The following is a 12,578-nucleotide window of genomic DNA, read 5'->3' as shown; positions in this document are numbered from 1 at the left end:
TGTGCTCTATGGTACGGTATGGTTCATGAGACAGGCAAGGGGCTAGAGATTGAAACACACAGGCATACGGGGGGGGGGGGGGGGGGGGGGGGGGGGGGGGGGGGGAGAGAGAGAGAGAGAGAGAGAGAGAGAGAGAGAGAGAGAGAGAGAGAGAGAGAGAGGAGTCATCCTTGCAGCAAGAACACCCCTTTATTGTGTTACAGGGCAACTTATATCCTTGACTAGTGGCTATACCCTAACTCGCAGCTGCAAACGCACCAGAAACCACTCCCCTGCAATCAAGAATTCCTGAGGGTCTTGTGCTCAGAGCAGCTGCAGGTACAGGAAAACAAGTTATTTACTCCAAGTAGGCAAGGGGTCACAGGAAATTCAGGGTCTGGAGGTCCACAGTCCCAAACATATATCCAGAAATAGAATTGCTAGATCCTATGGTTTTTTTTATTTACATTAAAAGTTATTTTATTGTGTACTTATGTATTTATATGTTTATAGAGAAAGGGATTCTTTGTGTAGCCTTGGCTGTCCCGGAACTGCCTCTGTAGATCAGGCTGGCTTTGAACTCAGAGATCCATCTGTCTCTGCCTCTTGAGTGCTGGGATTAAAGGTTTGTGTCACCACCACCACCTGGCTTAAACATTTTATTTTAATAACATAGTTTAATTAATTTTTGTGAATTTAATACAGCATGTCTCGATCATATTCAATGCCCATTCCTCTGCCTGACTTCCTCCTAGGTCCACCCCTTCTCTTTAGTCCCCCAGTTCATGTCCACATCTTTGAAAGAGACAATCTTGCAGCAGATGTCCTTGTCCTCTGGCTCTTCTGCCTCTCTCTCCTGTGATGTCCCTGAGCCTTAAGTGTAGGTTTATGTTGTGAATATGTCAGTTGAGGACTGGTACCCCGCAGTCCGTTGTTCTCTGCCTTTTGACCAGTTAAAGCTTTCTGTGATGGTCTCCATCTGGTGCAAAAACAGGCTTTTTTTTTGGGGGGGGGGTGAAGGTCAAGGCTCTTATCTGTGGATATAAGGACATATATTTAGAATGCAGTTAGGAATTGTAGGGTCCATGGCATCAACCAATCACTGGTAGTTGGCTAAATTTACAGCATCAGGCATGCATTTCCTCCTATTGAGCAGGTCTTCAGTCCAGTTTGGTGGCTATGGTTGCCCCCAGTATATGAACACAGCTATTGCATCTTTTGGAATATCTCGCCATGCTGGGCATCGTGGTTTTGGGCATTATAGCCAAGTAGGGCTATTGAATACTTTTCTTTCTTTGTAGTTTACACGACTCCTTCCAATACTGAGAGCCAAGGCTTCCAGGCCAGGTCTAGATGGCTCCCTCCAAGTCCTCTGCCTGAAGCGTACAATATCTTCAGCATGCGATCTTTCCTTCTTTCTTTGGAAGGCACCAAGCAATGGCAATGACCAATGTTTTAGGAGTCTCTTAGATTCTCCTGACCAACAACTTGAAAGAAGGCTTCCCATGCCTAGCATAGGGGGCTTTGCTAGATAGTCTATGGTTTTGGGGGGAGTACTGTCACCCTAAGTAATATCACCTCAATTAAATTATATACATATACACACATGTACAAACACCTATACACAGACCTACATGTTTTATGCAATTTGTGTAACCATAAACTACTATGACTCCCTATGGATTTTTCAAACATCCTCAGTCTTGTTTAGCCCTCCCCGTGCCTTCTCCTTCTGTGTTGTCCTCACTCCTGTCCCCAGGACTGGGATGCTTCTTTTTGTTGTCAGGTGAACTGTTGTACAAATAACACGTCGGTCAAGTCAGCAAAAAGCATTGCTCAGGTCGGTATCTCATCTCATCAACATTCCTTGCTACTTGTTCTATTAACTGTGGAGCAAGGAGTGTTCAGTTCACGGAGGGAATTGAAGGGAAGTCTATTTGTTCTTTTAGCCCCACCGGTTTTTGAATCATATAATTTGAAGCTGTATGATGAGGCAAATACACATGCTGAGTTGTTCATGTTTGGGAGGTTTGACACAGCATTGTGGATTGCTCGTCTTTATCCCTGTTAATCTTTCTTTCCTAGCGCTGAAAAAGTCAGTACAATGTTCTTTCATTTGGTATTTATGTGGTATCAGAATCAATTCCCTTTCATCTATGTGACCTGTTGTTTTAAAAACCCTGTGATGGTTAGGTTGTTTTCAGAAAAAGCAAGAGCTGTGCAGACACCCAGTGGCCCAAGCAGGAGCAATCTGGGAGAACTGGCACCTGTCCAGTGTAAACTGAAGCCAGGGAAATCCTGAGGTAGCAGCGGGAAAGAAACCAGGGGCTGGTCCTTGGGGCTGGGGTGACCAGGGCAAGAGTTCTGAGTGTCCTACGATACAATGACACCATTAGAGAGTTTAGAACAGGAAGGCGATGTGACTGTATTTCTGTCTTATCCTGGCCACAACTGGGTGGACATTAAAGTCCAGGAAAAGGCGTTTTCTCTGGTGTTTTCTCTGCTTTCTTTTCTCCAGAAGCCCAGAGCCTTCACACCTGCATGGCCTCCCTGCCTCCCTTTCAAATCTTCCCAGGTCTTCTGTGCCAGCCCAGGTTTCTTGGTAAAGTGGGCACAGACCTAGGGCCAGACAGAGACACTAGTTAGGGACCATGGCAAGATTCCAAGGGGAAGACTTAATGGCAGAGTTCAGAGAATACAACCATGACCCACACTTGGGAATCCCCAAATGCGGAATATCAGAGAGTGAATTTTTGAACAAATTGAGCAGGGTTCTTTTAGTGTTTAGCACTGATCCACAGTATTATTCCAGGAGTGACGTTTTCCTCCTGTTATCAATGTCTGGGCTGCATCAGACTCGTGCTACATAGTTAGGAGCTCACAACCCTGAGCATCCTTCATAGCATCTTCATCTGCTCCCTGGGCACAGAGTGAAGCCCAAGGCCTCCTGGGTGTTTCTAATACAGTATGCAGAAGATCAAGACCATAAATGAACACATCACAGGGCACCCAAGAGCAGAAGGCTTCACACTTGGCTGGGCAGTGTGACTGGCTAGTTGGCTTTTCTGTCTTCTCTCTGGGCTGGTTTTCTTCTGTGAGAAGGACCAGTGACCAGTAAAGGGCTGTTGTGAGGAATAAAAGATTATTCAGGAAAGGAGAGCCCTGACGTTTTTTATCAGACACAGAAGACGCTCTCCTGAGCTGCAGCATACTAAATATGTAAACTCCTGAGATCAGGACTGAGATTTGCCATGTTTACATATTTGTGTTGAAATAGGAGCGGCAGGGCTGCGTCCCCGGCACCCGGCCGCCCGCATGGGTAGTTTATACCCAGAAATAATTACACGGAAACTGTATTCTTTCAAACACTGCCTGGCCTGGCTAGGTCCAGTTTCTTATTGGCTAGCTCTTACATATTGTTCTAACCCATTTCTAATATTCTGTGTAGCCCACGAGCTGGCTTACCAGGGAGGATCTTAACCTGTGTCTGTCTGGAGCAGGGGAATCATGGCGACTCACTCACTCAGCTTCTTTTTCCCAGCATTCTCCTCTGTCTACTCCGCCTACCTAATTTTCTGTCCTATGAGGGCCGAGGCAGTTTCTTTATTATTACAAGACCCACCTCCATCATATTTGCATTCACATTTACATATTCACATATTTACATATCACATTTACATATTTACTCTTGCCAGGCAAATAGCACTTTGTTGTCATGCTGCCCACTGAGTCAAGACAGCCACACCTCTGCCTCAAGTCCAGAGCCCGTGTCCTCCTCTGTGACTCAACTTCCAGCCTGTGCATTTCTTCCCTGTTGTTTTCTGGTGTGGGCTCTGCTTTTGTTTCTCCAGGAGCCCAGACCAGTTGCACCTGTATTGCCTCCCTGCCTCCCCTCCAAGGGCTCACAGGTCCTCCTTGCCTGGCTCAGCCTTCTTGCTAAAGTGGGCACACCCAGGGTCAGGCGACAGGGCTGCTGCCTGGCTAATTAAAAGCTCCGGAGTCCCGGGCAAGCTCTCAGTGCCTGCAGATCCAGCTGCAGCCAAAGGTTTGATTCCAGGGACAAGAACCTCTTTGGACAAAGGTAATTTCTGCTATTTCGAGCCTTCTGAGGGAGACCTTTCACTGCTTTCTGTCTAGCCCTGGGTGCTTCTGGGGGCCTTGACCCGAGGTACAAGGTATCAGAGAAATTAGAGTTGCTTATAATAAAAATGCTGCTTGCATTTTTTTTTTTTTTTTTTTTTTTTTGCTTATTTCTGCTTTTAGACAACTCTCATGTGAGGCACTGAGGCTCTTGGACCGGGAGGACTGTGAACAATTGGTTCTCATGGTAAGAGACTGTGGACTTTGGTAGATCTTGTGCTATTAATAACCAGAATCTCAGAATCAAATATCTCTAGAGATGTTTGAGAGACTTGTGATGTGGCCGTGGATGTTCACATGCAGAATCCTTGGAGGTGCTTCTCTGAATGGATAGCAAAGGGATACATAAGTCAGAGGGGCGGGTTTTCTGACAGAAGAGCAGGAAGTGTAGCCATTCCCTAGCTGTGGGGAGCTAGAACAGGGGTGGGCGGCACACCTGGCTCTGTTCTAAGCACAATATGGTCATTCAATGCACAAGAAGGCACCTGGGGTGATGGAACGTGCTCACCCTCCAGATGTGGTAGCAGATGGCATTCAAAGCCATCACCACCCTGAGACCTAGGACCACACCAGTCACTAAAGGGCTGGGAGCGTCTTCTCAGGGCTTGCTGGCCTTGAAATACGTTCTGTCTAGGTACACTTTAAAACATCAGCCTGGGTGCTAGAAAGATGGTTCAGTGCTTAAGGGCACTTGCTGTTCTTGCAGAGGACCACACTGGGCAGCTCCCAATTGTCTACAACTCCAGTTCCAGAGGATCAGGCTTTCTCTTCTGACCTCCCACAGACAACAGGCACACACTTGGTGCACATGCACACAGACAAACAAAATACTCAACACATGTAAACACCACACATAATTCATCAAGACATCTTAATGTGTGTATGGGGTGAGGGCTTAGGGAGGCTCTTACTAAAGAAATTTTCATAAAATTCTAGAAGCATATAAGAGAAGAATAATTTCCTTTTCTTTCTCATGGCCAGGCAATGATGGCCTTCTCTCCACAATCTAAAGTACATTATCCTCCTCAAGAAAGCTCTGAAGATTCAGAATGTAAAATCCACAAAGAAAGTAAGTGTGAATCACAAACCTGTTTGGACCATCTCCATTTGCTCTCCCCAAAGGGTCTAAGGGGCCTGTTTCACTTTCTTAACCCACTAATCTCTTTGCTCTGGCTGAAATACTCAGAAATCTACATATTGAAATCTCAAGGCACTTAATTCCTTTCTTGTTAGTTACATTTAGATTCTTTGTTCCTTCACACACTGCAGCAAGTCATTGATGGGGCAGATGCTAGGGTGGGCCAGCTCAAGGGTCTGGGTGGTAGCTAAGCTGGTTGGTCCTGGCCAATGCGACCCCACCTCCTCAGGTGAGGGGCAGGGACAACTCTCCTAGGCCCTAACCATTGGGGCCAGCTCACTCTTGTCTGTGGAGAGGGGTGGGGTGGAGACAGAGCCGTGTCAGCTTTCCCATGATAGGTGAGGTCACTTATCCTGATACAGGGTCTAGCAAGGGGCAGGGCCAGCTATCCCCAGGGCTAGTAAGGGGCAGGGATGGTTCAGCACAGCCCTCAGATTTCAGCACATATAGTCCCTATGACCCCCTGTGGTAACACAAGCCCTTCACTATCAGCCCTGATCTTGGCTGCCTTTGGGCCACCGACCCAGACATGACCCACTGTGGTAGAATGGGCCCGGTTGGCACCACGGCCCATGTGACTGTGCAGGCCACCCAGATAGGCCTGGCTCTGGTAGTGGCGTGGCTCTCAGACACTAGCATGAGCATAGATTCCAACTTCAGACCCAAACATGGTCCTCGGTAGCAGTCTGGTTTGGATATCACCATAGCCCCAGGTGGCAGCACAGGCTATTCAGATTGGCATGGCCCAAGTTCCAGTGAGTCCCTCGGACATCAACAAGGTTGCAGGCTGTGGCCAGACCCCTGGCATCAGCAGTAGCTTCTGTGGTATCAGGAGCCACATACATCAACACAGCCCCTGACTGCTGTAGGGCCACAGACCCAGATAAGGCCCTGGCAGCAGCTTTACCACAGCCTCAGTGGCAGTACGGCCCTCAGACACCAACATGGCTACAGGATGTGGTCTAGACCCCATGCATCCGTGTGAGCCCGGTCCTGTGGATGGATAACCACAGAATCTGCATGACTCGGGGCAACAACAGGATATCCGGGAGGAGTTTCAATGAGGGCCCAGGGATGATGACGGTGTGGCAGTGGACAGAAGCCTTGAACCAGACCAGTGACTCATCGCAATGAATATTTGTGGGTGGGGCTGAACGGACAGAAGGGTGCACATTGTGACATACTGCAGCTCCCAAGTAACTCTGGGATGCAGGAAGGAGGTGTTGGAAAGATGTCGGAGCGCCGTGAGTTTTTGGTTTTTAATTAGGTTTGCGGGGGCAATGCTGCAGAAGTGAGGGGCAGATACAGAGGAACTGGGAAGAGAGCAGGATTGGGGTGCATGCTGCGGAATTTCCAAAGAATCAATAAAGGATTATGTTAAAAATGGAATTGCTTATTTATTTTGATTAAGATGATTAGATATTACACATACACACCGATGACAGATTTAAGTAGTCTTGGTTGGTGTTGTTATGTGGAGACTTTATAAACCAGGAAAAGGTAACACCAGAAGAAGTGGCAAGCGTCATGCATCTCCTGTAACCAGGAATGTACCCAGTTCTTCTCTGTGCCTCGATCCGTAAACCGTCCCTGCCCTATTTCCCTTCCTGTGGCCATTTCTTCTCAGAACAATATCTGTCACAGAAATTCACAGTTTGTTGTTATTAGGATGGAGCTCAAACCTTAAAGCCAATTATACCCACACCTGTGTCTTGTTATCTGGCAGGTCAGGAATTTCCCAGAACCTACAGGATCTATGACTCCCAACAGATGGTGTGGGTCCTGGCAGGAAATTCTCTAATAGCGGTGCCTGCTAGCAGCAATGTCAAGCCTGGTAAGTGACATGCGAGGGGACTGTTACTCTTGAAGATGCATCGGACCCACTGCGAGTTGACATCAGCCTGCATAAGTCTTCTGCCTTCCTTACCTGGTCACCTACTTGATGTTCAGAGGACAAGCAAGGAAAAAAAGACAGCCCCATGCTACAAAGGAAGATGTATACATAGAAACAACAGCACACTTACCCTCATGAAAGCATCTTCCAATAGGAGAGAATGGTGTAACAGTCACCAAGTTTCTTTTAGAACGGCATTCCTTTAAATTCTAGCCAACCATACCCATATCCGCAGATTCAAACCCGCCCATCTTTCCACTGTCAAAATTACATGTTCTTCTCTTTCCATATCTCCTCTTCTAATGATGGTGAAAAATTCCTTCTTCCCATCAGAAGGAAACCCATCTCAGCCTTATCTCACTTCTTTAAAACTTCCATGTTTTGTTTAATCCCCCTCTTAACCTTGCCCATCACAGAGAGACCTCCCATATCATATCCCCAGCCTCAGTACCGAAACTTGCTCTTCACTCCATCTTTCTCTTCCTTCTATCTTTGTGGGAGCCAGCTTTTCACTAGTACGACAGCCTATCCTCACCACCACCAAAAATAGCTTAAAAAAATACTTAAAGGTTGATTTGGGTGAATAAGTTCAGAGTTTTCAGAGCCTTCTATTGGCTCCACTGATTTTTTAGGTATCTGTCAAGACAGACACATTGTATGGTGGAAAAGAGCTGCTATCCTCGTGGTAGACAGAAAGTTGGGAGGAGGTTTCAACCTTCTTGCCTTAAAGGAACATCACCAATGGCCAGATAGGTTCTGTATCCAATAACTCATTCAGCTGTGAACTCATTAATGGATTAATCCATTGATGAATTTAGGACTTTCATGATCTGATCCTGCTTCAATAGTGGCCCCAGGTGATGTTCAAGTTTTCAATATATGGGACTTTGAGGGAAGTATTTCATATCTTGCCCTAAACCAAATCTTCAATTTCCTCATAGTGCTTTGTCTTAGGTGAATAGTTAATAGTTTGTCAAATGGGTTTGTTTCCTGTCCTATGCCAAGAAATAGATACAAAATGTCTAAATGCTCGGAAAATTCTTCCTAAATTATTGGATAATTAATTCCAACCAAGAATGATAGAAAATTCACACAACAAGAACTAAAGTAAGATAATGGTTTGTTTCTTACATATATAAAACCAGTGGGCTGGGCCAGGCTGGGTTCCATGTTGGTTTCATGATGCCACCAGAGATCAAAGAGTCTCCTTTCTGATTCACCAACCTCAGGTTTGTGTAAGCTATCACTTAAGTGTTTGGTGTAGGTAACAGGATGTGACAGATGAAGTATTTCCAGGTGAGTCTAGTCTCTTAAGGAACCTTGTAGAAACCCCTCAGGATACCTCTACTCATATATCATGAACCACAATAAGTGCATGACTATATCTTATTTTAATTTTTGGGAAACAATGTGCCCAAGTGACAACCGAGGTTCTGGTATCAAGAAGCAAAACGAAACTGGTCCCAGGATAGCAACCAATAATCACTGTTAAGTGGCTAATGTGGGAGCTTTGAAGGAGGAAATGATGATGATGATGGTGATGATGATGATGATGAGAAAGAGGAGGAGGAGGAGGAGGGTTAACAGGGTGTGGGTCAAAAGATTGAATTTCTTTCAAAGCCTGACATTGTCCCCATTTTTTATTGTGTTTCCAGTCATTCTTAACTTGATAGCATGTAGAGATCAAGAATTCCAAGATATTGAAAAAGGTAATCTAGTTTTTCTGGGAATCAAGGGCGAAAAACTTTGCCTCTTCTGCGCTGAAATTGGGGGCACACCGACTTTGGAGCTTAAGGTGAGTACCTGCAGCTGGTAAGGGAGGTATACCAGATAGACTTTTATTTAAGGTAGCTTATCAGTTTACAGAAGAAAATTGATATCCCTGCAAGTTTGCACTCTTCAGAGTAAGAAAGGAGCCCTTACTTGGCCAGTCTCCAGATAAATAACAATACCACTGAGTTATACAGCATCTTTTTAAACCCCAGATTTGGGAATTAAAGTGAAAACCAGAGCATCAAACCCATGGAAATGTTTCTGAAAAGTGAAGGAACAGTGGCTTCTCCATTCTTAGTCCTGAGTAACTTCCTCCTAAATAACATCAGAGATGCTAATAAGCCACACTTAGGCAAAGGAATGCTAATCTGAAGTTTTCTGTGTGCTAAAAGAAAAGATATATAGTTAAAAGTCTTATCCCTTGCTAATGATGGAGATTGTAATGCATAAATTTACTCAGAGGTTGGGTATTCAGGCCGGCTGGCACAAAACTGTAGATGGGTGTATAGTAGAAGCCCTCTCCCTCTACCCCATTCTCTTCCAGGGAGTTCCATACCTCAAAGAATCAGTCCCTTTGTATGATGGGACTCTGGGGAAAAGCCAGGCTATTTGGAAACTAGTAGGTGCCTGGCTTGATAGCTTGCTATCTTTTCTTTTGCCTGTATTCCCTAACCCATGTCCCTCCTATTGGGCACAGCAGTTACTCCCATGTTGTGCACTCAGTGCTCAGTTACTGTAGCCCCTTCTCCCTGGTCATCCTCATTAATAAGTCTCTTTCTTACCCTAGGATGTAAGCATCATGGAAATATACAAAGAGGGCAAAGCACCGAAAGACTTTCTCTTCTACCACAGCACAGAGGGCTCCACTTCTGCCTTCCAGTCAGTCTCCTATCCTGGCTGGTTCATAGCCACCCCTGCCACGGCAAGGCAGACAGTCACCCTCACACAACAGAGGGGTGAAACTACTAGTACCAACTTCTACTTAGAGGCTGAAGATTAAAGTCCAGCATGGGCCAGATGTGTGGCTGAGTCCAGGACAAAGAAGCAAACGAATGGAGAATCCTTTACTTGAAAACACGGCAAGGCATCGTAAAAGACCACCATGTCACCTCTGCACCAGAACATACATTGTAGTGTCACTCATCTGAACATCATTCCAGTGTGAAACCCAAGAATCACTTTTATCCTTTTCTGATCTCGTCCCACCATCCATTCAGCTACCAAGTACAGTCAAGTCAGAGACTTACATGCAATTCTCCCTCCCTGTTCTCACAGCATCCCATGGGGCAGAGGTGTGGATTCCAGTGAAAAATTCTTCCTTCTTAACTTTACATATGCTTATTGTAAATATGATAAATGCCTGAAAGATAAATACCAAGAATGAAGCAATATAAAAGATTTTATGTGTCTTGATGACCATGAGAGATTCAGAACATCATCAGTTAATAATTTGACACACAGTATATGCTTTTATTATGGTGACTGCTAACCAAAGTGAATATAAAATGAACCCAAATTTCAGAGAGTCAGTCACATTAAGTTGAATTTCAAACTAATTATAATGTCTTTATTTAACTTTATAAAGTGAATGGAAATTGAAGAATCGGCTCTGATTTTTTTTCTGGAACTTTAAGAGTATCTGTGGGACAGTTTTCAATCAATTGCTTGTTGTATGAGGGTGTAGTGCTTTGAATAGTAATGGCCCCTATAGAGTCATATTTGAATGCTTAGTTACCAGGGAGTGGAACTGTTTGAAAGGATTATAAGAATTAGGAGGTGTGGCTTTGTTGTAGAAAGTATGTCACTGGCAGTGGGTTTTGAGGTTTCAAAAGCCCATGCCAGGCTCAGAGTCTTTCTGCCTATGGACAGGATACACATCTCTCAGCTACTTCTCCAGGACCATGTTTGCCTGCATGCCACCATGCTCCCTGTATGATGATTGATAATGGACTAACCTCTTACACGGTAATCAGGCCCCCAATTGAATGTTTTCTTTTATAAGAGTTACATAGGTCATGGTGTTTCTTCACAGCAATAAAACGGTAACTAAGGTAGAGGGTTACTTTAGCTGGAAGCGACACAATTACAATAGGCTCTGGAACCCTGAATGCAAACATGAGCACGGCAACCTCTTCTCCTTCAGACCCCAACATGCAAAACAGTACATTAGGCCTTGTGATGCTGCAAACACTGCTGAGTTCAAAGTTCTTGGTTAGGCAAAATGTGTTCCAAGATCCATTCTAGCCTTATCTCCTCTAACATTACCACTAGTGATTCTGTTTGAGATATTACTTGAGTCCTGCCTTATAGCTCACAACTTATGTCTTAGTCTTGTCATTTCTGTGCAACAATCTTCAAGGAGCCATTATATGACAGTGTCTTAGTTAGGGTTTCTATTGCTATGAAGAGATACCATGATCGTGGCAATTCTTACAAAGGAAAACATTTAATTGGGGCTGGCTTACAGTTCAGAGGGTCAGTCCATTATCATCATGGTGAGACCTGACAGTGTTCAGGCAGACATGGTGCTGGAAAAGAAGCTGAGAATTCTACATCTTTGATCTGCAGGCAACAGGAAGTGAACTGAACTACAGGTGTAACTTGAGCAAAGGAGACCTCATTCCCTCTCCATTCCCCCCCTCCCCCACAGTGACACACTTCCTTCAACAAGGCCACACCTACTCCAACAAAGCCACAACTCTTAATAGTGCTATTCCCTATGAGTTTATTAATGCCAATTATATCCCAGATACTTACCACCATAGCTGGCAATCTCAGTTCCATTGGTCATCTCTTCCTGTGCCCTAGGACAGAAAGCACAGGGCATAGAGACAGACTGTGTGAGATGGCCACTGATGACAGTAACAGGACCCATGAACATCAACATGGCACCTGGTGGCATCTTGGACTAGAGACACTAACATGGCCTTGGGTAGCAGCACAGGTATCAATATAGCCGGCTGTGCCTGTCCAGACCACAGATATCAGCAAAGCCTGGACTGTAGCATGGACCCTGTACAGCAACCTGGCCTCTGGTGACAGCATGAACCATGGAGGTTTTCTGAGAAGGCCCCATCCAGAAGATGAACCATTGTCCATCTCAGATATCCTGCTGTTGTTAGAGTGAAGGTGGTCACAGGGTTGGGGCAGTGTGTTCAGGAGCAGAGCCTATGAAGGCTCCAGGCTGCTGCTCACCACTCTACCTGTCCTACTTGGCAATTCCATGCTGCCTGGTCCACAACAGCCATGGTCCCCACCCCTGTCACTGCTGCGTCTTTAGTTCTGTTTCTCTCACTGCCAACGCATGCTGCTCTGTTCTTCCATTTTCCCCAACTCTCCACCACACCATTACTTATCAAAGTGGCATTGCAAACTGTGGAGTGTCACACAGAATATATTTTTGTCCAAACAACTTTTTATGCAATAGTCATTATAACGAGTCATTGGTCTGACTCATTTCTGATTTCTGAAACACCATACATCCTGGACTATTGCCAAGACTTTTCTTGGATATTCTGTTGTTGCTCAAAGTCAGGAGAATCCTTCAGCTGGGCAGGGTGTCTGGGGACAGGATCCAGTAGATCTCCAGGCTGCTGCTGGTTCACATGGTATGACCTTCATGCCGACAGTCCTCGGGCAACTCCACAGAAGTAG

The 12,578-nt window shown here is 45.3% G+C and overlaps 1 protein-coding gene and 1 long non-coding RNA gene across 2 annotated transcripts; one reads left to right on the top strand and one right to left on the bottom strand.

Moving 5' to 3' along the window:
* Nucleotides 1-624: 624 nt before the first annotated feature.
* LOC126500207 (uncharacterized) lies at nucleotides 625-3,494 on the bottom strand. Its single transcript, XR_007591274.1, has 2 exons — nucleotides 3,445-3,494; nucleotides 625-1,013 (listed from the first exon to the last, which is right to left on the bottom strand). It is a non-coding gene; the product is annotated as an uncharacterized lncRNA (long non-coding RNA).
* A 354-nt stretch (nucleotides 3,495-3,848) lies between these two features.
* On the top strand, nucleotides 3,849-10,518 carry Il36b (interleukin 36 beta). The gene is made up of 6 exons (XM_050139888.1): nucleotides 3,849-4,060; nucleotides 4,243-4,306; nucleotides 5,101-5,188; nucleotides 6,984-7,091; nucleotides 8,807-8,946; nucleotides 9,712-10,518. The coding sequence occupies exons 2-6, from the start codon at nucleotides 4,304-4,306 to the stop codon at nucleotides 9,922-9,924; spliced, it is 552 nt and encodes a 183-aa protein (XP_049995845.1). The 5' UTR covers nucleotides 3,849-4,060; nucleotides 4,243-4,303; the 3' UTR covers nucleotides 9,925-10,518.
* Nucleotides 10,519-12,578: the final 2,060 nt, after the last annotated feature.

This window comes from Alexandromys fortis, unplaced genomic scaffold (assembly GCF_014885135.2).
Source record: "Alexandromys fortis isolate MF-2015 unplaced genomic scaffold, M_Fortis_MF-2015_v1.1 scaffold_33, whole genome shotgun sequence".
NCBI classification, from domain to species: Eukaryota; Metazoa; Chordata; class Mammalia; order Rodentia; family Cricetidae; genus Alexandromys; species Alexandromys fortis.
Note: the sequence above shows the minus strand (reverse complement) of the source record. Positions and strands in the feature narration are given on the sequence as shown.

What these genes read in the sequence shown, in the direction of transcription:
- Il36b (XM_050139888.1), top strand. An exon ending in ATGTAAAATCCACAAAGAAA is followed by an intron (nt 5,189 to 6,983) that starts GTAAGTGTGAAT and finishes GTTATCTGGCAG; the next exon opens with GTCAGGAATTTCCCAGAACC. An exon ending in TAGCAGCAATGTCAAGCCTG is followed by an intron (nt 7,092 to 8,806) that starts GTAAGTGACATG and finishes TTGTGTTTCCAG; the next exon opens with TCATTCTTAACTTGATAGCA.